The following is a 24,203-nucleotide window of genomic DNA, read 5'->3' as shown; positions in this document are numbered from 1 at the left end:
ATGGCCCAGTGCGGGACGTGGTTTTCTCTTGATGTGATGATATACATTTCATTGTTGCGTTCAGGCGTTATGGGTTTGTTTTATATGCATTCCTAGAATTACCGGTCTGATGAGAATAGAGCTTTACTCACGTCACGAGGAGAATTGACTGGTTTCATGATGATGTTTGCCTGCATTGTTCACTGACGGTTTAAACAAAACAGAACCAATAATAATAATAATAATCGCCCGACCACCGTGACCAACTGGATGCCAGGATTAATCCTTTTTTCCCGACAAGGACTTATCCTTCACGCGGTCGACTTGACTCACGAACCCCAAGCAGAAAAGTAGTCCGCCGGGGTGATCTAGGAACTATCCAGTTCTCGCTGCTATTCTATATACAGATACCCAAACCTCCTGAACGAGAAAAGTGAAAGAGAACGCAATCTATGATGGCAGTCGTCCCTGCTAGTTCCACCACTCTATCCGACCTTGCAGACCGAGGGAGAACTAGCCACTACCCTCGCAACCGGTGTCCTGTTCATGCAGAGACACCCAGGCCCTCGCCCCCAGTTGCGTGGTAAGGGGGCTTGGCGTCCGCCGCCTTGGCCGCGTCGAACCGCCAGACACCGCCCGTCTTGTCGCTCTCCAGGGAGGTAATGCCAAGCTTGGGGCCAAGCTGCTGGAACGCTTCGTCGTCGCTCTCGTTGACACGCTTGAAGAAACGACGCTCCCATTCACGATCCTCCGACTTTTCGACCTTGCGCAGCTCACGCTGGGCATTCTCGATCTTAGACTTGGCCACAGACACGGCGTCCATGTCGCTCCGCTCGATGCCCGCCGCCACGTCCCGCCAGGCCCGCCGGCTCTCGTAGAGGTCTTGCTGATCGAGTGGTGCCAGGGTCAAAGGAGTGGTCTGGGTATCCTTGACAGAGAATCTGTCCACCTCGTGCTTTCTGGAGTCCTTGATGACGAAAGAGTCCGACCATTGACCATCGACGGTGTACAGGGGCTTCTTCTCGCCCTCACTCTCCTTGTACAGGATGGCGCTGAAGGTGTTCTTCTTGCCGCTCAACCAACCCTTGCCGGAGTAGTCGATCTTGGCGATGTAACCGGTGCTGCTGGCGATGCGGGTCGTCTTCTCGAGCTCGACGAATGGCGTTCCGTAGATCAAGGATTCGATGTGCAGGGCGGGGAGAGTGATGAAGTATTTCTCCTGCTGGGCGGCATCATTCTTGTCAGCTCCCGGGGGAGTGAGAGTCAGGAGAGCGTGGCCGATCTGCTTGATCTGGATGGTGCTGGAGAAGGACGCCTTCTGGGCGTTGTATCCTTGAAGCTGATAACGCTGGTTAGGACTCGCTGGCTATGAATAGACCTGTGGAGTGTGTTCAGTAACTTACTTCGACACCGTGCTTCTCGTTCCGGATAGCGTACGCAGTGGCAGGGGGGTGGTGGCTGCGGATGGTCAATATAGCTCGGCGGAGATAAAAGGTATGACCACATACCTGACCTGCTCACTGATCAGGCTCGTCTCGCCCACCTCTGCATCGGAGTCCCACTTGCCCAGGAAGAGCTCTCCAAGGAAGGGGTTCAAAGGCTTCTTCTCGCTACCGAGCTTCTCGCTGCGGCTGCAGTACTGTTGGTGGAGGGTGCTGAGGAACCATTTCAGGACAGCCAATGCTCTCTTCTCGGGGTCGACTTCTTTGGCGGGAGCCACAAAGAGCGCAGGGTGCTCTGCCCAGTAGGCGGAATATTCAGTCAAGGAGGTGGAGGAGAGGATGAAAGGGGGGGCAGTCAAGGAGGAAAGGTCGCCGTTGAAGGAAGCGATAGACTATAGTCGGGAAATAAATGGTTAGAACGTTCGCTACTAATTGTTGTACTGTCTTGATTAAGAAGACCGAGGTCATGAAGTGGTACGCGACGGGAATATTGAATTTCTGCCTGATGTCTCCATACCTTGAGGAAACTTGTCCACGAGCCCTTGCTCGAGGCGGGAACGCCGCTATGTGGATCCTTGGAGCTCATTTTTCAGACGAAGGGAAGAAATTAATTGCGGATGAAAGGGAAAGACCACCAGGATGACTAGTGGATATATAAGGACTTGGGGAAACGTAGCCAAGAAAGTAGTAATAGGCGGGGGAGAGGGGAAGAGAAAGTTGGGAAAAGCAGTAGTAGAAAGAAGATGTCATGGAGGGGAGGAGAAGGGAGAGATTGGGAAAGGCGGACGGGGAGATTGTGACCATCCGCTAAACTCGATTCAGGGGTTAGTCGGTTCGACGTCATCTGGGGTGGCTTGGACCTTTTCGCTGATTTCTTCCTTCGCCTCTCACAACATTGGATCTGGTGAAAAGATATGGCCACTGGGCGTCACCTACCATGCGATCTTTGGTGGCTGAACTCTTATAGATTATTCTTTTCCTACTGGCGGCTCTCTTTCCACCCCGCTTCGACACTTTTATGCTTCGTTGCGGAGAAGTGCAATGTCTAAGATCCCCGCCATTCGGTCGTATACATTTAACCGATGTTAGCCACTTACGAAGCCACGCAAAAAGGGAGCAGAAAGAGGAAGATCGGAGGGGAGGTCGACGAAGCCAATAGAAGCAACTATGTCATAAGGGCTATCATTACAGATGCCCTTGGCGACTGACCGAAGACGGCTGTATCCGGACCTTTTCCGCCAGGTTGTGTAACAGCCCTGGGGCATTTCGCTACCGCCAGATCTGATTTCCAGAAATTTGATACTACAAGCTTGAATCATTCATTTGAGTGCATGGTTGGGTCCGACCGAAAACGGAATGCTGATAAACGAACACCCCCGGGCCCGGCGGCAAAACCTTAAAGGAAGCACTAGAGACCATACCAGTAGAACTGAAGATTAAATACCCCGTAAGTAGACCTTCGCCTTCCTTTTCCAGGAACGCACTTGGATCATGGCAATACCAGGAAAACCAGAGCTTGGACAAACATATCAAGTTCTGGAAAGCTTGAGAGAATGACACAGACGATCATGGTATCTTTCCACCTCCATCAACAATGCTTTGACCGATGAAGAGAAGATCGATCCTGATGCGCGGATAAGATCGACAGTTGGGGGGCTTCTCCTCCCAATCTCCGAAAAAATCTACGCTACCATCACCACCAACTATTTTGAGACTAGGTGCTGATGGAGTGGAGATGATCGTCAGGACCGAAGGCCCTCGTGAGGAAATGCTTTCTGATGCTCCTCCTAAGAACTCCCCTACCCACTACACGATGAATTACCCCCCTCGTGAACTGTCTCGCTACGGGTCCCTTCATATGCGGTGCCACCCAAATAATGCGGTATATCATAATCCATATCCTGGAACGATTCAGGGTTCTCTTCCTGAAAAGCCTATGTGTCGATCATGATCCTGCCGGTCCTGCTAAAGCCGCTATAGATCCCGATCCCGATCCCGAAGTTATATTTGTTAGACGGCCACCAACCACTTGTCATTGGCTTTGCAACCACCCAAGTTTCTTTCCGGGTCCGGAACACGTTCTAATTCAAGCAGATTTCCTCTGACGGTTTCCCAAGAGGGAGATATTCGGCTCTATGCGCTGCTTAGGGTCATTTGACCCAATGGTATGGCCCATTCGTCCCGAAAATGCCACAACGGTCCCTCTAAGGGCTGGAGGGATGCTTCCTGCAACGGCTCTTAGCGAAGTAACAAGGATTGCCACTTTTAATTTCTAGGATCCTCTTAAAGCCCGTGACTCCTTCATCATCGTAGGCTCGTGGTAGATCATGCCAATTCTTGATATACGAAAGCGCTTGGGAGCTCTACACTTTCTCTCATTATGAAGTACTGAGCATCTGTACTGCTGGCTTCCCCTTCAATATCAACCCACTCGTTCAAAGACTGCATATTCGCAGCATCAATTCTTTAACAAAACTTCCTCGCATGCTTTGTTGCACCTACCGCTCCTTCCACCTGTCTTGCGCAACAGTAAGATGTCTGACAAAGGTTCGTTCGATCCGTTGTCCTTAGAGGTCGATCTTTATGAGTGTCAGCGTTCCCAGAGGTCGACATCAGAGCGTGGATTGCACACAAGTCGTCCCATACTCTCGTGCAGGCCTAAAGTTGCAATTCACACACTGCGTTGGCTGGAGCTGAGAAGATAACGGCGAACCCCATGTCGGAGATCAACTTCATCTTTCACCTACCCGGCGAATCATCATTGTTATCATGCCCTCCTACCGTGCTTTCCTGGCCCCGATCTCATCCACAGCCATTCTGACCGCAGTCCCGGACCTCGCCCAAACATTCAACACAACCCAGGACACTATATACGCCAGCAACCCCCTCTACTTGGGGTGTATGGGAGTCTCTGCCCGTCTGTGGGGCCCCGCAAGCCAAGTATGGGGCCATCGACCTGTGAGCGATAGTCAATTTGATTTGGATTGACCTATGCTGACGACTGCAGCTTCTGATCGCAAGCTCAATCCTCTTCTTCGCGTTCACCATTGCCTCCGGTCTGGCACCGAATCTTGTATCCTACTTTATATTCCGAGGCTGTGCCGCCTTACAAGGCACTGCCTTTCTGGTCATTGGCAACGCCATCGTCAGCGACATGTACGAGCCTACAACCCGTGCATCAGCACTAGGCTGGGTGCTATCAGGGAGTCTAACCGGCCCGGCTCTGGGCCCTTTTCTCGGGGTGAGTGACACCCGCTCTCCTTATACTGACCTCCAGCCCATCTACATCGCCCAAGACAACCACCAACACCACCAACTAAACCCCTCTTCAAATAAACAGGGCATAATCCTAACCTTCCGCCCCTGGCGCACAATCTTCTACCTCCTCTCGGCCCTCAGCCTCCTAGCAACCATCCTGATCGCCACGCTCCTCCTGCCCGAAACCATCGCGCACAAAACCTCCCGAATCCACCGCGACCTACCGCTCCGCACCCAAGCCCAAGAACTCTGGCAGCAAACCTCCCCGATCCGCATCCTCAACCTGATAATCAGCTACCCGAACATCCTCAGCACAGGCCTCGCAGCCGGCGCACTCGTCTGGAACGAATACGCCCTCCTAACCCCAATGGACCACACCCTCAACCCGCGCTTCCATCTAACCAGCACCATCGAAGCAAGCCTCCTCCACCTCCCACCAGGACTAGGCTACCTGACCGGCACATTCTTCAGCGGGCGGTACACAGACCGCATAGCGCAGCACTACATCCTTCGCGGGGGCGGGGAGCGCATCCCGGAGGACTGGCTCCGCGCATGCCTGCCGTTCCTGGCGATGGTTAGCCCGATCTGAGTGCTGGTGTACGGGTGGACCGTCGCGGCCGGGGTAGGAGAGATCCCGCCGCCGGTCGTGCTTATGTTCGTGCAAGGCGTCGCGCAGATCTGCTGCTTCCCTGGCTTGAATGCCTACTGTCTGGATGTGATGCAGGAACATGGCCGTAGCGCCGAGGTTGTTGCCGCTAATTATGCGTTTCGGTATGGGTTTGCGGCGTTGGGGGCGGGCGTGGCGATGCCGGTGATTCAGGTGTTGGGGTTGGGTTGGTTTAGATTGGTGCTGCGGGTGCGGTTTGGTTGACTGCTTTGTTCGGGGTGCGGTGGAGGGAGGCGGTAGATTGTCGGAGGGAGAAGGCTTGACTTTGACTATTGTGGTGGTGGTGGTGGTGGTGATGGTGTGTAATATTATATACTGATGATGATGTATTTGTGGCGTATGTGCATGGGCTTGGTGTTCTGATTGAGTTGCCTGGATACGATCTAATCCGATGAGCTGGGAAGGACGGTTTGATGGCAATATTCGAATAAACACTTCCCGCTTGGTGACTCTTTCATGATACACGACACACTTGCTGGATCTTTGGTTGCCGAGGTAGGTAATAGTATCGCACACATGTATATGCGGTAGTAGGAGATACCAAGCACCGCCACCCCCACAACCTCAAAGCCCAGCATGATAAACCTACCCCCCCCTCGACACTCCACTCCCCTCTCCCTCCTCCGTACTAATAATCACAGGCCCCTTAACCGTCGTGCCTGTTCCCACCCTACCTCCACCCCCCGCACTCGAAGCCGAAGCAACAGCATGCTCCTCCATGAACCGCCTCCCATCCTCCCTCCCCTTCTCCACATCCACAAACATAATAGCCACCATCGCCGCCGCACAGATCGCAAACAGAAACGGGAATCCCATCCAGTTATTCCGCGTATCATTGATAATCGCCTGCACGACGTTCGGGCCGATGATAGAGGACTGTTTTGCCATAGGGTTCTCAGTGACGTGTCGGCTTTGGAGAAGGGCCATTACTGCTAGGAAAGGGGATGTGGATGTGCACTCACCGCGCGGTTCGTAATTCCGAAGAGAGCGAAGAACATGTTGTCGTAGCCTGGGGGCATGAGCTCGCTGATCATTGTTTGGGCGTACTGTGCATACTCGGTTAGTCGGGTTAACTTTGGTGTTGCCATTAGAGAAATGTAGAAGGGGAAGGCAAATGCTTACGGCGTAATATGGAGCTTGGAAGAGACCGAAGATGACGTTGTAGAGATAGAACTCCCACTGAAGCGCAGGGAGTCTTGTTAGGAACCTTGAAGTCTAGGGTAGGGGTTTCAGTGCGAAAGGGGTCGGTAACATACCCGGTGGTGATATCCGATGCGCTTAGTCCACAAGCCCAACATTCCCCAAAATGGAATGAGCACGGTAAAGAAGTTCGTGATGAGGAACATGCGCTTTGTGCGGATCTGGAAGTAGTTTTGGATGTACCAGAAGCCGAAAGTGGAAGCGATTGAGCATGCTGCTTGGGTTATGCCTAGGTATGTGACTTGGAGGAAGGAGAATGCGACGAAATCGTTCTGGATGATCGATACGAGAGTCCCTGAGAACCGTACTTCAGCAAAAAGAGGAGTATACCAGAGTACGATCCGCCTACCGGTGGTGTTGAGCCCGTCTGCGAGAAGGAAGTACGCCACGAAGTAGAGGAAGGTTTGGGGTAAAGCCCGGACCTTACGCAAGGCGAGCCAAATCTGCTTGAATCCAATGGTCGCGTAGCTTGACCCCTCGGGAACCCTGGGTCCGGGTCGTTTCTGCTGGAAGATAAACCACCAGATTCCTAGAATCACCCAATCTATCTTGGTTAGCATTCGTTTCCCAGACCCGATGGGATGGGGGACCGACATGAGTTCGTCAAGCAGAGCGCAAGATTATTCGAGAAAGAGTTGTCCCGAAGTGGCAAAAGCACGCTTAGATTCAGGACCAGCACTGCCAAGTATCCGATGTTGCTGTGTGCTGTCGAAACATTGCTACGAGCTATTAGGTGTCATCTCCACGATAAGAAAGGCGTTCGTACCTGATATGGTTCCGTTCCAACGACTCAACAGCATCGTACTCCTGCTGGCTGAGCTTTCCTTCCTTCAAATCCTCGCGGGCTTTTCGAACATGCGGCATATGGCGCGCGAGCCTGGGAAATACAGCTGCATAAAAGACTAGTGTTGCACCATACGCAACGTACGAAATCACGTAAAGACCCATTGCTGTAGGCCATTGGCTGGGATGTCGAACTGACATCATGCTGTATTGCATAGCCCAGCAGATCACGGTCAATACCAGCAGCAACCAGCGTCCGAAGGAGCCGTAATCAGCTGCACTTCCGAGCCAGACGAATGTCACCGTCATGAATGTGAAGCTCAGCCCATTGGCGATCAGAACAACAGAGGAGACGGAGCGAGTACCTCCAGCCCATGGAACTACACACGGCGAATTGTCTGTACATGCTTTGCGTGGATTGGTGTCTGGTTGCCAGCCAGCGCCGTTCAACGCCCATTGAAAGCTGGTGAAGGCATGGGATTAACTCATGATACGAGAAATTGAAAGGTTTTGTAAGATGAAGTAGACATACAGTGTCTGAGTATAAGAGCCCGGACCCACCCCATTGTCGCCTAGTTTAGAACTGGTCAGTAATGATCTACTGCGCACAGCGATGAGGCGTGTTTACCATTGTAGTACAGATAGTAGGACCAGAGCTCTCTGCGGGTCGTTGCGGGCTGATTGGGGACGTTCTCCGCTTTGGAGAGATGCTCAGTTCCTCCTAGACCACCAAATGATTGCTCTTGGGATAAAAGTGTTGTCTCGTGGTCAATGTGCTTATTGTTGGAGCTGTGATCGCGATCTGCGCTGGTATCGTTTCTGTGGTCTATCATGGAGTCTTGTGGATCGATTCGACGCGTTTCGTTTGACATTTCACCAGATTGTAAACTTGCCTTAACTAAATCGAAATATTGCTGCTCAAAGACAGTGTTGGAACTAAGCCTCAAAGTTTTATATCACGAAGGAATCAAGGGATGGAGGATGCCGAGGAAAGATGCAACCCAACCGCCGGTTGCTTGGAAGTTAACCCCGCATAAGCGATTCAAGGATCATCACTTCATTTTAGCAGTGGCAGCAACGCCCCGCCCCTTTTCCACTTATACACTATATGTAGCCAATATCCTACTTCTTAGCTGTGACCCGCAACAGCTTCTCCGCATTTCGATAAGCAAATAACTCCAGATCCTCGCCCGCGATCAGACCACTCTTCTCAATCTCCTTGAAAAAGTCCAGCCCCCTTTCGTTAGTCGAGAAGGGATAGTCAACACTATAAAGCACATGTTCGATGGAGGTTGTCTTCAAGAGACAAGCCAGCGGCGTCAACGAGAACATGCCACTAGTCGTGACCCAGATGTTATTCCTCCAGACTTCCTGGAAGCTCCTCTCCTTCCCGAACCTCGCAGAAACAGTGAAAACACGATCGAGCTGAAAGGGAAGCATCTCGCCCATATGGCCGATCACGATCTTTAATTTGGGGTAGCGATCGAAGACCCCACCGGCATATAGCCTTAGGATATGCAGGGCCGTCTCCGTGTGCCAGGCCCAGCCATACGCACTCAGCGCCAGCGCGACCGAGTCGTCGTAGTTCCCCTTGTAGTACTCCATCATTGGATCGGTGGCGAACGTGGGATGGATGTAGAGCGGAACATCTAGCTCCTGCGCTTTCTCGAAGACCGGCCAGAAGCGCTCGTCGTCGTAGTACTTTCCACCCGTGTGGTTCTCGATCAGCGCCCCGACAAAGCCCAGCTCCTTCACACAGCGCTCCAGCTCCGTCGCAGCGGCTAGTGGCTCGCTCATCGGAAGCATCGCGAACCCTGCGAGTCGGGTCGGGTGCTGAGAGACCGCAGCGGCCAGATCATCGTTCACGGCCGTGCATAACGGTGCGGCAATGTCGCCGGGTCCATGCGAGAGGATTTGGAGAGAGACATTGCCTTTGTCGAGGTCCTGGATACGCTCGTCGCCGAGGGACTCCAGCTTGTTGCGGATGTGCGGGGGAAATGCGGCGTATTGAGCTTGGGCTTCTGGGCTAGCTGCGCTCATTTTCCGCGAGCTGTAATGCTCTTCGAGTGTGATCAAGGGAATCATGATTGCAGTAGCTTGATTTGCAGTGAGTCGTTCAAACTGACGTCTGTTAGCGTAGCACGACGAATTGTATTGTTAAGTGGTGTGGAAGTGGAATATGTTTGTCTTCATATACTTCATCAATGTGCTAAGTCCGACCCGAGTAAATCCGGACAAATAAATAATTGCTGCCATACTGGCTGTGGAGCTCCAGATCCTTGAGTGGTGCTTACGACAATGTCCATCCCTGAGTAAGAAATAGTAGTTGCTCGGGTGGAGAGACGAAGGATTCGGGGCTATGCCCCCTTATCGCCGTTAACAGCCGAAATATACAGACCGACGGTTCCGAATCACAAAGCCTTCTTCATTCTCGCTAAAGCGAGGAGCGGCAGGACCGGACAACTTGAAAGCGCCGGTTTAGAAGAGCGTAAAAAGGTCTTGATAAAGTAAGACCAAACTTTCTGTTCTAAGTTATTTCTTGGGTTGGCGAGCTTGGCCCACGGCCTCAGCCATTCAAGGCTAAGCCAAGCCGAAAAGCCTCGTTTTCGTGGAAAGCAGGGGAGGAATGAAAGCGTATGGTACACCAGATTCTTGATCAAAGCGAAAGAAAACATTAATATCTGTTAAAGAAGAAAGTCTCAACACAACATCCAAAAATTCAATGTGTTTAATTGACTTTGAGCGTTTTGGGAGCGCGAGGGCTCGGGAGGCGTGAGGCGTGATATTCGTGGCTACATGGAGGAACTTAGTACAAGTATACTATCTTTCCATTGATCTGCACAGGCAACGCACGCAATCAGCGCCGCTGATCCTCGTTACCTTGACTCCATGGTAAGTTATATGGATGTGGTTCCGTCATTCATTAGCCCGGCTTATCGCCCTCCTTCTTCATACTTATTTTGCTTCGGTGTTTAGCATGAGTGGGCCACATTGGAGACACTTATATCTGCCCTTACTCAGCATTCGATACTGAGAAGCGCAAACTTTGCAACGGTACTTCCGCATGAGATCGGATGCTTTTCCGATCCCATTCCGGGCCATCTCCAGAACAAGATCCGCAGCAAAGCCATTGGAGTCCTCAAGGGCGTTCCTGAAACTCTCGTTATCCCCTAGTCCCGCGATATAGTCTGCAGAGATTCTCGTGAGAATCCTCCAAAGATCCTGATCCCTTCTCGTACGCTCAGATACCTCTGCAATAATTATTCGGAAATCATGGAAGTCATCCGTCTGCCAGCACTTCTCCACAAGAGCTCGAAACCTCTCTACTGCTCGAGTTTTGAGCCGTGAAACCAGATATTTGTCTGCAACCTGGTATGCCTTGATAGCAAATATCAAGGATGATGTATGGTCACCAGCCCTGCTGTCGTACTCGAGACCGTACATGGATCGAAACATTGCTTCTATCGCGTGGGGGTCGTCTTCATAGATATTGACCTCGTTCTTCATATTTTCCTAAGGGTTATCAGTGTTCTGCTCCCTTTGTCACCGACTGAGTCAGCGTCAGCTTACTGCCCACTCGTTCTTGTATAAACGAGAAAAAAACTCGGACTGTCCGCAGACAACCAGTCGGTGGACTTTGAACTCTTGGATCTTGGTATGGACGGTCAAATCTGAAAATTCGGAGGACACGTAGTACCTGTTTTATTAGCTCCTCATTCATAATTGATCAGATGAGAGATATTCAACCTTTTGATACTGGCCACCAGGTCACCTGGCTTTTCTTCATTGTGGTTTTTACCGCCGGCAGGATCGACGGCCTGAGCTGATGGAGACATTCTGGAACAGATAAGATGCGTCCTAAAGGCGAAGGATCAACACCTCAACAGACTGCGGAAGGCTTGGGATGATAGATGATTGTCTGTGTTAGCTTTCTAGCTGATTGATGGATTCCGATGATGATTGTGGCGAATGTTCGCTTAAAAAGAAGAAGAGAAGGAGATCAAGGAGGGAAGAGTATGTTATTGAAGGTAGGCACCCGTGATCAGAAGTGGTTAATATGACCTGAGAATGACGACTCTCATATTTCATGTTGGGGGAGCGTTTGAAAAGCTCGAGGCTACACAGAAGAAGGGATATGCGTATAGCAATAACACAACATCACGCCTGAGTCTGCAGTCTATTTTTACCGTTATCCAGATCTCCGTTCACGGGAGCCCTCACCAAGGATCTGGCATCTCAAGCCCTCGTATAAAGCCAATACCAGGCCCTCGGAAAGAGACACCGACAGGTCCTCGAATATAAGCGTCAAACATCAAGCCTCGCTAGAGGGCACCGGATCGACCTCACCGAAGGCCTCGTTCGGCCAGTTTCATCGTGATATCAGAACACCCATCTCAATCTTACCACCCTCACCACCACCGCCTGCATACCAAGCAGAGCCTCGCACGGATGGGAGAGTTCTCGATTCTTATCCTCACCAAGTTTCTAATAAAGGAAAACGATTGGGAAAACACTGACATCAGTTCTTCCGAGAAATTCTTACTTGGAATAGATTTGCTGGCACTTCGTTTGTTGTAATACTCCCTAACATGCTTAAAAAATAGTTTTTCACCCTTGTTTTCTGCCTACATCTCCGAACACCACTTATCCGATCGGTGGGTTCTCGCCTATATTCCATATTTGAGCAACTTTTGTATCTACTTTAGTATGATTACGACCTGCGACCCGGGGGAATAGGTATCCGGAGGGGGGGGGGGGGGGGGGGCGCCAGGGCCCGTAAACAGTTCTGTGCAGGTGGGGTTTGGTATGGAGTTGCCCGGCAAATGAGATCGACAGGAGCGTTGCCGGTCCCCATCGATCACCAACTTTCTCCCCTCATTTCACGCCGGTACAACAACAACCTCTTGGCATTGTTTGCACCACCTCTGCTTAAGAGTGCTTTCAGCTCAGTACTGCACGGAATCAACAGATCCGGCTCTTCTCAGCTCATTATCGTCTGGTGGAGATGTCGTCTGCAGCTTTGCAGAAGAAAGTCGGCCAGGTATGCTGCGTTCCAACTCAACTATCGATGCACCGCAGCGAGGAAATACCTAAACAAGCTGCAGCTATTTGCGGTCGGCTTCCATGGCCAGGAACCTAGTACTGAGATCAAGACCCTGATCCACGAATATGGAATCGGAGGCGTTGTCCTCTTCAAGCGAAACATTGCTGACGTCGCCCAACTCCGGGTAAGCACGACTATCCTGAACTGATAGACGCAACATGCTACTGATACATAGCCTATGTTACAAGGCTCTAACACTTGCTCTACAACGAGAGGCACGATTAGCTGGCCACACTCATCCTCTCTTCATTGGCATCGACCAGGAGAACGGATGGGTCACCAGAATCTCACCCCCAATGGCCTCTCAGTTGCCGGGGCCTATGGCTCTGGGCGCCACCAATTCCCCCGACTTGGCCTACAAGGTCGGAATGGCAACAGGCCAATTGCTGAAGCACGTTGGCGTTAACATGAATTACGGTCCTGTCTGCGACATCAACTCCGAGCCGTTGAACCCCGTCATCGGCGTTCGCAGTCCCGGCGACGATCCAGAATTCGTCGGTCGTTTCGCAAGCGCCATCGCCCGGGGTCAGCGCCAGCACAACATTATCTCCTGCGTCAAGCACTTCCCTGGGCATGGAGATACTGCGACCGACTCCCACTATGGTCTTCCTGTGATATCCAAGACGCGGGACCAACTAGAGCGATGCGAGCTAGTGCCCTTCCGGCGCGCGACAGCCGAGGGAATCGAGGCTGTTATGACAGCACACATCTCCCTTCCAGGCTTGGGAAATAGCAACCTACCGGCCACCCTTTCACCAGAAGTATTGAGAATTTTGCGAACGGATATGAACTATGATGGTATGATTATCACAGACTGCCTCGAAATGGACGGCATTCGTGCCACATACGGGACTGAAGAAGGCTCCGTTCTCGCCCTTGCGGCTGGCAGCGATAGTTTCATGATCTGCCATACATATGGAGTCCAAGTTGCGTCGGTTCGCCGTGTCTGTGAGGCTGTCGGAGCAGGACGGATTCCGATGACTAGACTGGAGGAGGCGTATCGACATGTGACCCAGCTAAAACAGAACCTCCTTAGCTGGGAGGAGGCGCTGCGAGTCGATGAAGCTTTTGAATCGAAGTTACGTGAACTCGACCTGCAAAATCGTCAGCTGGCCGATGCTGCCTATGCTAGATCAGTAACTGTTGTTCGAGACGATTCCAAGATCCTGCCCGTCTCGGTGTCAAGCAAGGTCATTTTCCTCTTCCCTGGAGACAAAATCCCATCTGGTGGCGCGGTAGATGGAGAAGGGCTTGGACGCGTGGGATCCTACAATGGCTCCGTATATTTCGACGTGTTGAAGAGACACAACCCCAATGTGACCGAGATACGCTACGGAGAAGCAGGCTTGTCTACGGAGGAGTGGCGTCTCGTCGAGGCCGCGGACGTCGTGATTCTCACCACGATCAACGCGCGTGAATCACCTTTCCAGAGGAAAATGGGACGAGCGTTGCCTAGTCGTGCTCGTGCACTTATAAGCATCGCAGCCTGCAGTCCCTATGACTTCCTCGATGAGCCTACCATTAGCACCTACATCACCACGTACGAGCCAACACTCGAGGCATTCACAGTTGCTGTATCTGCGATATTCGGCGCTGCTCCTGCAACAGGCAGACTGCCAGTCGGTACCAAGGAGCATCGACTATCGATCGAGCTCTCATCCCTCGACGACCCCAAAGACCTCGAGCAGGTGCATACCATCTGGAACGCCGCCCTACCCACATACCCACTCCCCCTGGAGAGCTTCCAGAAACTCCTCCCCCAGCCGCACGGCCACCACTTCGTCGCCCGCACCGGCAACACCATCGTCGGCTTCTGTCTCACCTACACCCGCACCACCAACGACGACGACAAGAACGCCGCCTACCTCTCGGCCATAGCCGTCACCCCAACCGCCCAAAACCAAGGTATAGGTAACACGCTCATACAAGAAGCCATCGCCTGGTACACAACCACGGCCAAACCCAGAATCACCCGCCTCGACCTCAGCAGCTCCTTCCCGCGCTTCTGGCCAGGCCTTCCCGACGACCTCCCACCACAAGTCACCCGCTTCTTCGAAACCCAGGGCTTCACCTTCACCACCCCACCGCCCCGCCACGTCGACCTCTACCGAACCATCACCGACTTCCAGCTCGACGAGAAACACATCGCCAAAGCCCAAGCCCAAGGCTACACCTTCGCGCCACTGCAACCAGATCAATACGAAGAATGCATCGCCGGCCAGAGAAAGAATTTCTCACATAACCAGGTCCAACCCCATCCCCCCCCAATAGCCCACCCAACAATCCATCCATCTACCCATCCCAACCCCCCACACCCCACAGCACAAACACAACCAAGACAAACCCAAACTAACAAGTCCGACAAGGAGTACAAACAGGCCTGGGTCCAAACCTACATAACACTGCACCCGCGAACCCACCCAAACAGCATCATGACGGCCTTCGACCCCAAAGGACACCAAATCGGCTGGACCCTCATGCTCGACCCTTCGTCATCAGTCCTACAATCGCAATGGGCACTCCCACCCGCCTGCAGCACCAGCAGTAGTAGTAGCAGCACAACGGGTCTGATCGGGTGCGTGGGCGTGGACGCGGAACACCGAGGGAAGGGCGTCGGGGTGGCGATGCTGGCGCACGCGCTGGCGCATCTTCGGGGCCGCGGGGTGCACGGCGTAATGGTCGACTGGGTGGTGGTTGAGGGGTTTTATGAGTCGCTTGGGTTCGAGGTGTGGAGGGCGTATCGGTTGGGGTCGGCTCGGATCTAGATCAAAGCCTCCATGGATTGATAGAGCTGGGCTGGGCTGGGTTGGTGGGTTTGGTTTGTTAGTGTATGGAGTAGGGCAGCGTGGAATCCAGAGAATAGCTTGTATGGCCTGGTGACCTGGTATCTAGATTTCCCCGTGAAGCAATGGTTTCCGAGATTTGAGAGTGAGGCGGGGGCGTCCGCCTTCCTCGACCGGAATTATTTCCCGAGGGGTTTGGCTCTGTCCCTGCCTCGTGAGATGCCTTTCATTGTTCACAGGCCATATGCAGTTAATGGCTCCGTATGGGACATCTTTCCTTGATGAGCTAGTCAGGAAGAGTCTGAAGGCTGGAGTCTACAGTAGAAGCTTCTCAAATTATCTCTTATCTCAAGGTTGTGCCTACGTCTCGAGCATATCATGACCGCCAAACCACTCTGTAATTCGTACGACCCACTGATGGTCGTCTACTCTACGAACCCAGACTGACTAATCATAGATTGTCATTCATCTTCAGCTAACGTATTACATGATCTCTCATCATGGTAACAGTGATATTTCCCTCCAGATTCAGTCTGACACATTCATGCCACGTAGACTCCGGAAGTAAATATTACAACCACGGAGGATTTTCATCACAACCAAGGAATGCGCTGCAGAGGCTGTGCCCGAGCAGGACGGAAACAAGGAATGTTGACGACATTAGTGCAAGTCGCTCTCCTACGACCTAGCCGCTAGTCGCGAGGTGGTCAAGCTTGTACAGAGGCTCAAGATGAACACTGCGGCGGTGAAAGATGTAACGGTTGATCCACCAGGGCAGTACCTCAAACAGCTGGTAGCGCATGTGCATGTCTGTGGGCACTCCGAAAATGTAGTCAAGCTCTTCCAGAGTCCGCTGCTTGGTCTCAGGCACCCAGAAGAAGATCATGACGAAGGCCGTGATATTGAGAGCTCTGTTACAAGATAAGTCAGGCTTCGGAATGCTTAAGACTAATTGAAGGATGACTTACGCGTAGAACCCGAATGCCCCGGTCGGAGTCATCACTGCAAGCATGCGGGGGAAGGTGATGGAAAGGACCGAAGCAAAGCCCATATTGATTGCGACACCCCAGGACATTCCGATCTCTATGACATTATTAGATCAAAAACTGATATAGGACTTAGTTTAATGGCGACTTACCTCTGTGGGACAATGGAAAAACTTCGGCGGAGTAGGTGAACGGAACAGGCCCCTCGCCGGGAGAATAGAATGCAGCGAAGATGAAGACAAAGAGCGCGATACATGCCAGGTGAGCAGTAGACTCCTTGGGAATGTAGAAACAGAATCCAGCAGCCAGCAAAGTCCAGGCCATGTTTGGGAAGGTAAAGAGCAACAAAGTCCTACGACCGAAGGTATCGATAGTGAACACAGCAGGGAAAGCGAAAATGAAGTTCACGAGACCAAAGCCCCAGGACGCAAAGAGAGCCCCAGTAACACTGGCACCCGCCTGTTGGAAGACAGTAGACGAATAGAAAGCGACAATGTTGATACCACACATCTGCTGTGCGATCATGACTGTGAAACAAGCGAGGGTGGCACGTCGAATACGGGGAATGGTAAACAGTTCTCCGAAGCGGCTGATGTAACTACCCGTACCAGCAATGTCCTGCTCGATCTTAATTTGAGCATAGATGTAGTACAAATCGCGTGCAGCCTGCAATTCAGTATTGCGCAATCGTCGCAGAGACTGATATGCGTTGCGAAGCTTACCCTTCTTGATGTACCAACGAGGAGACTCGGGACAGAAATAGACGCCAAGAAGCAAAGGCACGGCTGGAATAAAAGCTGAGCCCAACTGGAGTCTCCATGAGATATCACCCGTGTCCTTGACCGCAAGGTTTGCCGAGCAGCCAAGGAGAATGCCAAAAGCAGTCCAGAGCTGCCAGCACATCACCAGGCCGCCACGGATCGAAGCCGGGGTGTTCTCAGCACAAAACACGGGAATGGTGGCCGCTTTCAGTCCCATTCCCAGCCCCAACAGGAGACGGGTGACAAACAGTTGGGGCCAGGTCTGAGCACAAGCCGATCCGATTGGGGAGAGAAGACAGAAAATAGCCGAAATGAAAATGGCGCCACGGCGACCCAGGAACTTGTTGGCAGGGTCAGACAGCCAGCAACCAAGGAAGGCACTGGCAATGAACGGAGCTCTGTTTGATATATAAGCTTGGTGGCCTATGTCTATGGTAACACGCTCGGTAAAGGGGCAAGGGTGACTTACGCATTGATAAGACCAACAAGCCACTGGTTCCTAGCGGCATCAGGACCAGTCTCTGGGATACCCAGAGCAACGGGAAAGGAGAGATTAGCACCTTAAAAGGTGAGAGTTAGTCAGTCAGGTCTAGGTTCTAGTGATATAGGGATGCAAGATCCAGGCTTACCGTTACTTCCAGTCTGATCCCAGCCTCTGGATTCGAGTGTTAGAGTTCGGACTCCCATATCAGGTGAAGGAGAGAACTTACTGGACTGCAGCTCCAATAGAGCAGAGAATGATAGTGAAGTACAGAGCACGAGGCTGACTCCACTTGTGGGCAGTCTCATTACGAACGGCGGTGATCTCCTCGTTGTTCATATCAGGCACGGAAGCATACATCTCCGGGTCGCGTGCCACAAGAGCACCCTTCGTCAGCTGAGGAAGGATCTCGCCCAACTGAAAGTCGCGAGCGAAATCTTCGACATCACGAATCACTTGAGCAGGAGTCAAGTCGGCGAGTGGGTTCTTGATTCTGGTACAAGGTTAGCCGCCGCCCCATGGATCGTAGCACAGCGAGGCTGTGATAGCAACTTACTTGGCAGTGACATTGTTGTTCAAATTGATGTGCTCAGCAGTGCCCTTTTCCATGGTTTCAGGCTCAGTACCGAGGCTGAGGTCAGAAGTAAGCATGTAGCTCATGTAGGAAGAAAACTGGAATAGAGAAGCACCTACCTATGGTCAATCTCGGCGTCACCAGCCTGAATTTGAGACACTTCGTCCTTTGTCATGGCTTGGCCGAGACCAACACAGGCACGTAAGAGATTTGAAATGCAGGATTAAGGGAGGAGGTTGATTGCTACAACGTAAGTTGCAAATAGGAAGGAGTGTGATGGGAAGGAATGGAAAGGGAGGAAGATGGAAAGAGAGGGGGATGGAGAGATGAAGAGAGACAAAGGAGGGGAGAAGTGAGAGAAGAGGAAGAGATGAAAAGAAGGAAAGATGAGAGGGGGAGGAAAGGAAAGGACAAAGAGTGGCAGGAGGAGAGGGCGGATCCGATCCAATACTCGAAGCGGGTTACATTCACCAACTCCGCTGCAGGTAAAGTGTAGGTAAACAGACCCGACTCCAAGTCCCCGCGGGGAGAGATCCACGGGGCTACCGACTTTGCTTTTAGTTAGTAGTAAGTAGCAGTGGTGGCAAGTCAGTCAAGTAGTGCAGTGATGTTAAGTGATATCCTACAAATCCTACTGATGTGCACACAGTAACAGTTGTAGTCATGACCTTTGCCTTCCAGCACATGCTCCTTCAAGAAAACAAAGACTTCTCTATGCATAGCAAGCCTTTCAGAGAAGAAGAATTTCACTTCTATATCTTGAACTCAACTGATGTTGCTCTTACGTCGCCGAGAAATTCACCCCAGTTTCCCCACGTCCCCCGGACATCAGTTCCGGAAATCGATCACGGTAGTACGGTACCCGCTGCATCACAAAGGAGGGGAGGTGAGATTCAGACAAAAGATACTTGACAGGGGAACGACTTGTACTTGTTGTACTAAAGGAACATCGATGCTCTTGCATTGTCCAATGGGCTGTATGGATGATTGGTCAGAAGTCGAGGGTTGATAACACCGATCAGTTTCATCAAAGGAAGGAATTTCTCTTCACTGAACAATGGCAGTAAGCATGAAATCAGGTGATACCCAACTCAGAAGAAGCGGAAGACCACCAGGACAAAAAGTCCGGTCCAATGAAATATACTCCTGACCTGTAAGAACTTGAGACGATGAACCGTCTCAGAGTGAAGTCGCAGCAGTCTTGATCAAATGCCACGACTATTACAACTATCCGTCTCTCACTATGTTTATGATTATGCCAGATCAGTGATATCCTCTTCTCTGCTATCTTGAAACTGGTAATGAACCCTCAATAGTCAAGCAGACTGGTAGGTGCATCTTATTGTGATACAAGAGACGACACTGGGCTTCGAGACCGCCAATGGACGATGACCTGTGACCAACCACCAAATCGGCTCCCGATTCGCGAGACCTCATCTTCCAGCCCCGCCAATGATGCTGCAAGCGGTTGCACGCGGCCTGGATCACCGGTGTGACTCCGAAAGACTGGACCACTGGTTTAATGGTTCCCCTACCTGTATGATAGGCCCCGTGGGGATACACCAATCTTTCGAAGTAGCATGGCTGCGATCAACGATTTGTCCACTTCAAGTCTGCCTAAGTCGATTCCACTCCGAGACTGCCTCATGACTGGCTAACAAGCATATGCACTGGTACTAGGGGTTGTTGCACGTTTCAGATCCCTCGACTTGACGTTCCTCCATTCGGATAATCCTCTCGTTTCTGGGTCTGGTTCATTCAGTCCATCCCGACTCACGTGGAAACTTAAATCCGGCCCCGTCAAATAATCGACAATGACATGCCGCAGGCACATTGACAAGATCCAAGGTAACCGCGTCAGGTCTGAGACCAAGAGCGCTCTATTTCACAGGTGCTTCGTGGGAGAGGTAGCAGGGGCACTACGCACCTAGCCGTCCTCAAACACCAAGTGTCACCGGATCGAGTAACTCTAAATCAGGCCAGGGCCGGGGACGCCACTGCTGCAGATGCTTGACCGCTGGTTGATAACAAGGGATCTGGCAAGTCTCAATGCCTCGCATCAGTCTCGAACCACAAAGCAACTCCTTGTTGGTTCGTCGCGAGTGACTACTTCTCACTATCTAAAGGGCATTGCGACTCGAGCATTACAATGATGGCCGGGCGGGCAAAAGCCGGTGCGCCAAGACCTATCCCATGTTCAAACCCAGCCAGAAGAACGGGAAATAGTTTGAGTCAGACTTGCTAGTCAAGCAGAGCTTCCCCGGGCGCCTCAGTCTAGGAGACAGGAAAGGAGCTTTGGTAGTTCTGGCTAAATGAAAGAAAGAAGCTTGGCCAGGGTTATTTCAGCAAGCTCAGCCCATCTGGACAGAGCTTACAGCTAAACTAAGCTGACTTAAGAGACATAGAATCAACAGGCCGAATATGGCATGTCAACTACTTTATCGACTGTAAGGATGACCGATAGTCAGCTGTTGCCCACGTCAAAATACCTAGGAGGCTTGCACGCGGCGAGAAGCCTCCATCTTTGTCTCTGCTCTTGTATTGTGTGCTGGTGGACTGGATTCTGAGGCTGCGCTTGATGGTCTATTACTAGGTGTCCGGTGTTCCCACCCATTATTATATTAGTACACCCGGGCAAAGCTGTTCGAAACCAGTCGCATAATTGGCACTATTTATGAGTAAATGAGCCTTCTCTGCAAGTTTTCTGATATTGCAGACTTGGAACAAAGCCGACCCGGCTTGGATATCTCATTGACAGACATACTCCCTGATTGTCGAATAAGGTCCTGGCGTGGACGTGACGGGATATTGAAATCCTCCCCCTCTTCGAACTCAGCTGTTGACGAGGACATGGTGGTGATGTGTAGAAAGCGAAGCCTGATCAGCTCGAAGGCTACTGTTATATTCTGATAAGTTTAGTTGTCATCAATCATGCCAGGAATCGGAGTGAATCTAGTGGACATACAGTTATTCTAGCGTTGAGAAAAGCAGAACACCCCTAAGGACGAATGAAACTGCGAGGTGGTCTGAATGGGTGAAACAAGAGAGGAATCAGAGCTCAAGCTGGAAGTAGCGGACATAGGCTTGCGTGAAAATAAGCTTTTGATAATGTTTACCAGGGGAATTAAGCAAGTCTGAATACTGAGTCGCATCTGTTTAATGCCAAGTCTGGTGTTCGCGCCTCAGGTATCAATGTAGAAGCACGGCCGCTGGTGGAGTGATGGACGAACTTGTGTGAGACGGCACGTGACCTACGCACCCCCTCGGCTTTCCTGATCCCGAGTCCGCTGTTGCCTTCGCCCTATCAAGTAGCCACGAAGGATAGCCTCAGGAACACAAATGAATAACGATACTGTACTTCGTAGTACCGAGGATAACAGGTTCCAGAAGTTTACATTAGATCAAACAATTTGGGTTGCGTTCTGCTGAGGTAAGGCCAGGGTTGATGAGGCTTGTTTAAAGCACCCCTGCACCCCTGATTGACGCATCCTGCAGATTGCAGAACTTAGAATGAACCCATGGTTGGACTTATTCGGCGGCAGGGCGCTTGAGATCGAACCAACACAGGCATCATCTTTTACATGGGATTGACCCAAGATTGAATGCAATGATGATACTACCGTTCATTATCATGGCTAGATCTGTCACGTCTATGGTATATGAAGATTTCGTACATGCCAGACAAGCGTCAAATCATAGTTGCTGCCTCTTATCTTGGTACTAGGGATCGGAAGATCTCAAGAGTACCTCCAGCCAGATGGTAAGGATGTGCGCAACATCTTGCTTCTGTCAGCGACTTCGGATGCACTTTCAAGAGCGGCTTTCTTCGTACGTGGTAGATATGACGTAGTCCGGAATTGTCTGCAAAGGTCTTGGCTAGAGACTCGAGAAGAGTAAGACAGATCAAACATACTTGACTCATTTATCAAGCAGGTTGAACTGAGCAGTTCCGAGTGTACAAGCGAGCGGTGCCATGTCTGAACATCACAATTGTATTAAACTGAAGTGATTCCCATTAATGCAACATAACAGTGGTAATAGTACAGAGTCTTTAAGCCAGCGTATCTAGACAAACAGCAATAAATACTCTCAGATTTACATCGCTACTTTCAGGCATGCTCGCCATTCACTTGCGGTGAAGCCTCGCCAACCAGCATACTGAACTGCCCGCCCGCCGAGGCACCGACGAGCTTCTTGCCGGTGACATGCTTGTTCTGAAGAAGAGTGGGTCGCTCGACTTCATCGAGCTCACGGTGTCCGGCCTGACGCTGAACATTGAAGCCCCAGCTGTACGCCTTACCCTCCTTAGTGATGGCGAACGAGTGGTCACTGGAGGCAGTAGCGAAGACGATCTGCTCATCCTTGATATCCACCAACGGAGTGGCCTTGGTCAGGATACGAGGCCGATCATGCTCATCGTGCACCAGATCATCGGCACGCATATCCGCAAGCGCCAGACCAAGGGCCTTGTTGTCGACACGGCCCCAGGTCAGGCACTTGCCATCTTCCGTCACTGCGACGCTGTGGTCCTTTCCACCGCAGATGCTGACGATCTTGCTGAACTCGCGGAAGGACTTGACCTCAGTTGGGTAAAGAACCACGGCGTCACTCTGGCCTGCACTCATAGGCACGGCAGTCTGTCCAAAATTGTTCGAGCCCCAAGCGTGCACGTGACCGTTCTTGCGGACAGCAAAGGAGTGGTATGAGCCGGTGCCAATGCTGACAACTCCGGCGGGCAGAGCGCATTTACCGGGAACGAGACTCTCCAGTTTGCCGTGCAAGCGACCGGAGATTCTCCGTCCAAGCTGGTTCTGTTCCTCGCAACCCCAGGTGAAAACCTGGCCATTGGACGTGAGCGCCATAACATGTTGTGCACCAGCAGCGAGGTCTGTCACTTTCTCGAGGCCGGGGACCAGCATCGGCGTGCGCTGGAATTTAATGTCAGGAGAGAAACCGATCACACCATTGCTTCCCTAGTGGCTGTCAGTACACGGGACCAATTTCACCGGAAATTGTAGAGCTTACTCTGAAAGTACCCCAGCCATAGACCTTTCCTTCCTGGGTGAGTGCGAACGTCGCGCTGTCCGTAGCTGCCAATTGGGTGAAGACGGTACCCTCAGGGAAGTGAGCCGAGTCGACAGGCATGGGAGTGGCCTCCTTCATGTTCAAGTCAACCTCATCCTCATCATCCGAGTCAGCGTCAGACTTCTCCTCCTGCTCTTCCCCGTTGACACCATTGGTCTCCTCAACCTCCTTACGCTCCTCCTTGGTGTCGCGGCCAAGTGTTCCCTCATCGTTGACACCCCAGGTGAGGATCTTGTTATCATGCGTCAGAGCCGCCGAGTGGACACCTCCGACAGCCAGGTAGACCACACCGACACTCTCCGCCGCGAGCTTGGGGTTGAGCACAGGACCAGGGATCTCCGACTTCTTGGTCGCATCACCGAGACCGAGCTCACCGTAGCAGTTTGTTCCAAAGACGTAAACGTCCAATCGTTTTGTGGGAGGGTGGTTGATGATCTCAGCTTTCTGCTTCTTCTGGACGCGCGCAACTGGCGCAGAAGACTCGTCCTCGGACTCGACGGCCTTTCTTTTCCGACTGGCAGGCGCCGCCGTAGCAGCAGCCTTTGCGGGCGCTTTGGAGTCGGTCTTCTTGTTGGCTGCTTTTGTAGCGCCTGTGGTGGCTTTGGAGGATGCGGTTGTGGTCGCTTTGCGACCGTCGGCGCCGGCTCCGCGGGTCGCGCGTTTGGGAGGCATGATAAGCAAGCAAAAAGGAAAAGATGTTCTGTTTGTTCTTTGTCTTGCTCTCAGGCTAATGCGAAATATTAAAGATGCGATTTGAGCGCAAGTGCGACTTCTTTGCGTGCGGATTGAAGTAGAATTTCACTTGTGTAAGGTGTGGTGTGGTGTGTGTTGTTGTCGAGGCGTTCTGTGATGAGCGGGCGGGAGGAAAGTGGGAAGCAAGCGATGGGCTAACAGCTTGTGGAATACCAGGATTAGGTGCGAGAGTGTTGGTCCGGCGCCCGGAGAAACCCTCGGCAGGTGTCAACAAGAATGTTTACTTTTGGTCCAAGATTATAAATGTTCCAAGTTGTCTCTGCTAACTACTGTTATGTTACTATCCTGACCGCCTTCATAGCCACCTCGATATTCGTTTTTTTTTTTTTTTTTTTTTTTTTTTTTTT

The 24,203-nt window shown here is 51.7% G+C and overlaps 7 protein-coding genes across 7 annotated transcripts; 2 read left to right on the top strand and 5 right to left on the bottom strand.

Moving 5' to 3' along the window:
- Nucleotides 1-150: 150 nt before the first annotated feature.
- BO97DRAFT_440809 (OSBP family protein) lies at nucleotides 151-2,159 on the bottom strand. Its single transcript, XM_025698114.1, has 4 exons — nucleotides 1,939-2,159; nucleotides 1,488-1,813; nucleotides 1,383-1,437; nucleotides 151-1,318 (listed from the first exon to the last, which is right to left on the bottom strand). Exons 1-4 carry the CDS (start codon nucleotides 2,005-2,007, stop codon nucleotides 524-526), a joined length of 1,245 nt encoding a protein of 414 aa, XP_025554550.1. The 5' UTR covers nucleotides 2,008-2,159; the 3' UTR covers nucleotides 151-523.
- Nucleotides 2,160-4,066: 1,907 nt separating this feature from the next.
- Nucleotides 4,067-5,550, top strand: BO97DRAFT_468330 (putative MFS transporter; the record flags this gene model as incomplete). Its single annotated transcript, XM_025699731.1, has 4 exons — nucleotides 4,067-4,379; nucleotides 4,429-4,662; nucleotides 4,762-5,253; nucleotides 5,311-5,550. The coding sequence occupies exons 1-4, from the start codon at nucleotides 4,191-4,193 to the stop codon at nucleotides 5,548-5,550; spliced, it is 1,155 nt and encodes a 384-aa protein (XP_025554549.1). The 5' UTR covers nucleotides 4,067-4,190.
- Nucleotides 5,551-5,931: 381 nt separating this feature from the next.
- On the bottom strand, nucleotides 5,932-8,162 carry BO97DRAFT_440807 (uncharacterized protein; the record flags this gene model as incomplete). The annotated part of the gene is made up of 9 exons (XM_025698113.1): nucleotides 5,932-6,222; nucleotides 6,309-6,392; nucleotides 6,469-6,525; nucleotides 6,603-6,841; nucleotides 6,896-7,090; nucleotides 7,141-7,265; nucleotides 7,313-7,792; nucleotides 7,862-7,901; nucleotides 7,958-8,162. The coding sequence occupies 9 exons, from the start codon at nucleotides 8,160-8,162 to the stop codon at nucleotides 5,932-5,934; spliced, it is 1,716 nt and encodes a 571-aa protein (XP_025554548.1).
- A 222-nt stretch (nucleotides 8,163-8,384) lies between these two features.
- Nucleotides 8,385-11,165, bottom strand: BO97DRAFT_440806 (uncharacterized protein; the record flags this gene model as incomplete). Its single annotated transcript, XM_025698112.1, has 4 exons — nucleotides 8,385-9,450; nucleotides 10,375-10,842; nucleotides 10,900-11,026; nucleotides 11,077-11,165. The coding sequence occupies 4 exons, from the start codon at nucleotides 11,163-11,165 to the stop codon at nucleotides 8,452-8,454; spliced, it is 1,683 nt and encodes a 560-aa protein (XP_025554547.1). The 3' UTR covers nucleotides 8,385-8,451.
- Nucleotides 11,166-12,223: 1,058 nt separating this feature from the next.
- BO97DRAFT_384494 (putative beta-N-acetylglucosaminidase) lies at nucleotides 12,224-15,198 on the top strand (the record flags this gene model as incomplete). The annotated part of the gene is made up of 4 exons (XM_025693427.1): nucleotides 12,224-12,370; nucleotides 12,435-12,557; nucleotides 12,622-14,679; nucleotides 14,812-15,198. The coding sequence occupies exons 1-4, from the start codon at nucleotides 12,335-12,337 to the stop codon at nucleotides 15,196-15,198; spliced, it is 2,604 nt and encodes an 867-aa protein (XP_025554546.1). The 5' UTR covers nucleotides 12,224-12,334.
- Nucleotides 15,199-15,797: 599 nt separating this feature from the next.
- On the bottom strand, nucleotides 15,798-18,193 carry BO97DRAFT_440804 (galactose-proton symport; the record flags this gene model as incomplete). Its single annotated transcript, XM_025698111.1, has 8 exons — nucleotides 15,798-16,127; nucleotides 16,185-16,299; nucleotides 16,355-17,361; nucleotides 17,433-17,523; nucleotides 17,593-17,618; nucleotides 17,674-17,937; nucleotides 18,001-18,075; nucleotides 18,138-18,193. The coding sequence occupies 8 exons, from the start codon at nucleotides 18,191-18,193 to the stop codon at nucleotides 15,902-15,904; spliced, it is 1,860 nt and encodes a 619-aa protein (XP_025554545.1). The 3' UTR covers nucleotides 15,798-15,901.
- Nucleotides 18,194-22,175: 3,982 nt separating this feature from the next.
- Nucleotides 22,176-23,775, bottom strand: BO97DRAFT_320232 (RCC1 domain-containing protein; the record flags this gene model as incomplete). Its single annotated transcript, XM_025691280.1, has 2 exons — nucleotides 22,176-22,991; nucleotides 23,044-23,775. Coding segments are annotated over 2 exons (1,548 nt in total), but the record flags the coding sequence as incomplete, so codon positions are not given.
- Between the last annotated feature and the right edge of the window lie 428 nt (nucleotides 23,776-24,203).

Source organism: Aspergillus homomorphus, assembly GCF_003184865.1.
Source record: "Aspergillus homomorphus CBS 101889 unplaced genomic scaffold BO97scaffold_5, whole genome shotgun sequence".
Classification (NCBI taxonomy): Eukaryota; Fungi; Ascomycota; class Eurotiomycetes; order Eurotiales; family Aspergillaceae; genus Aspergillus; species Aspergillus homomorphus.
This window is presented reverse-complemented; position numbering and strand designations above follow the sequence as displayed.

Coding starts and splice junctions, on each gene's coding strand:
- BO97DRAFT_440809 (XM_025698114.1), bottom strand. CDS start 2,007: ATGAGCTCCAAGGATCCACATAGCGGCGTTCCCGCCTCGAGCAAGGGC. Junction 1,438..1,487: donor CTGATCAGTGAGCAGGTCAG/GTATGTGGTCAT, acceptor GACCATCCGCAG/CCACCACCCCCCTGCCACTG. Junction 1,319..1,382: donor ACGAGAAGCACGGTGTCGAA/GTAAGTTACTGA, acceptor CAGCGTTATCAG/CTTCAAGGATACAACGCCCA.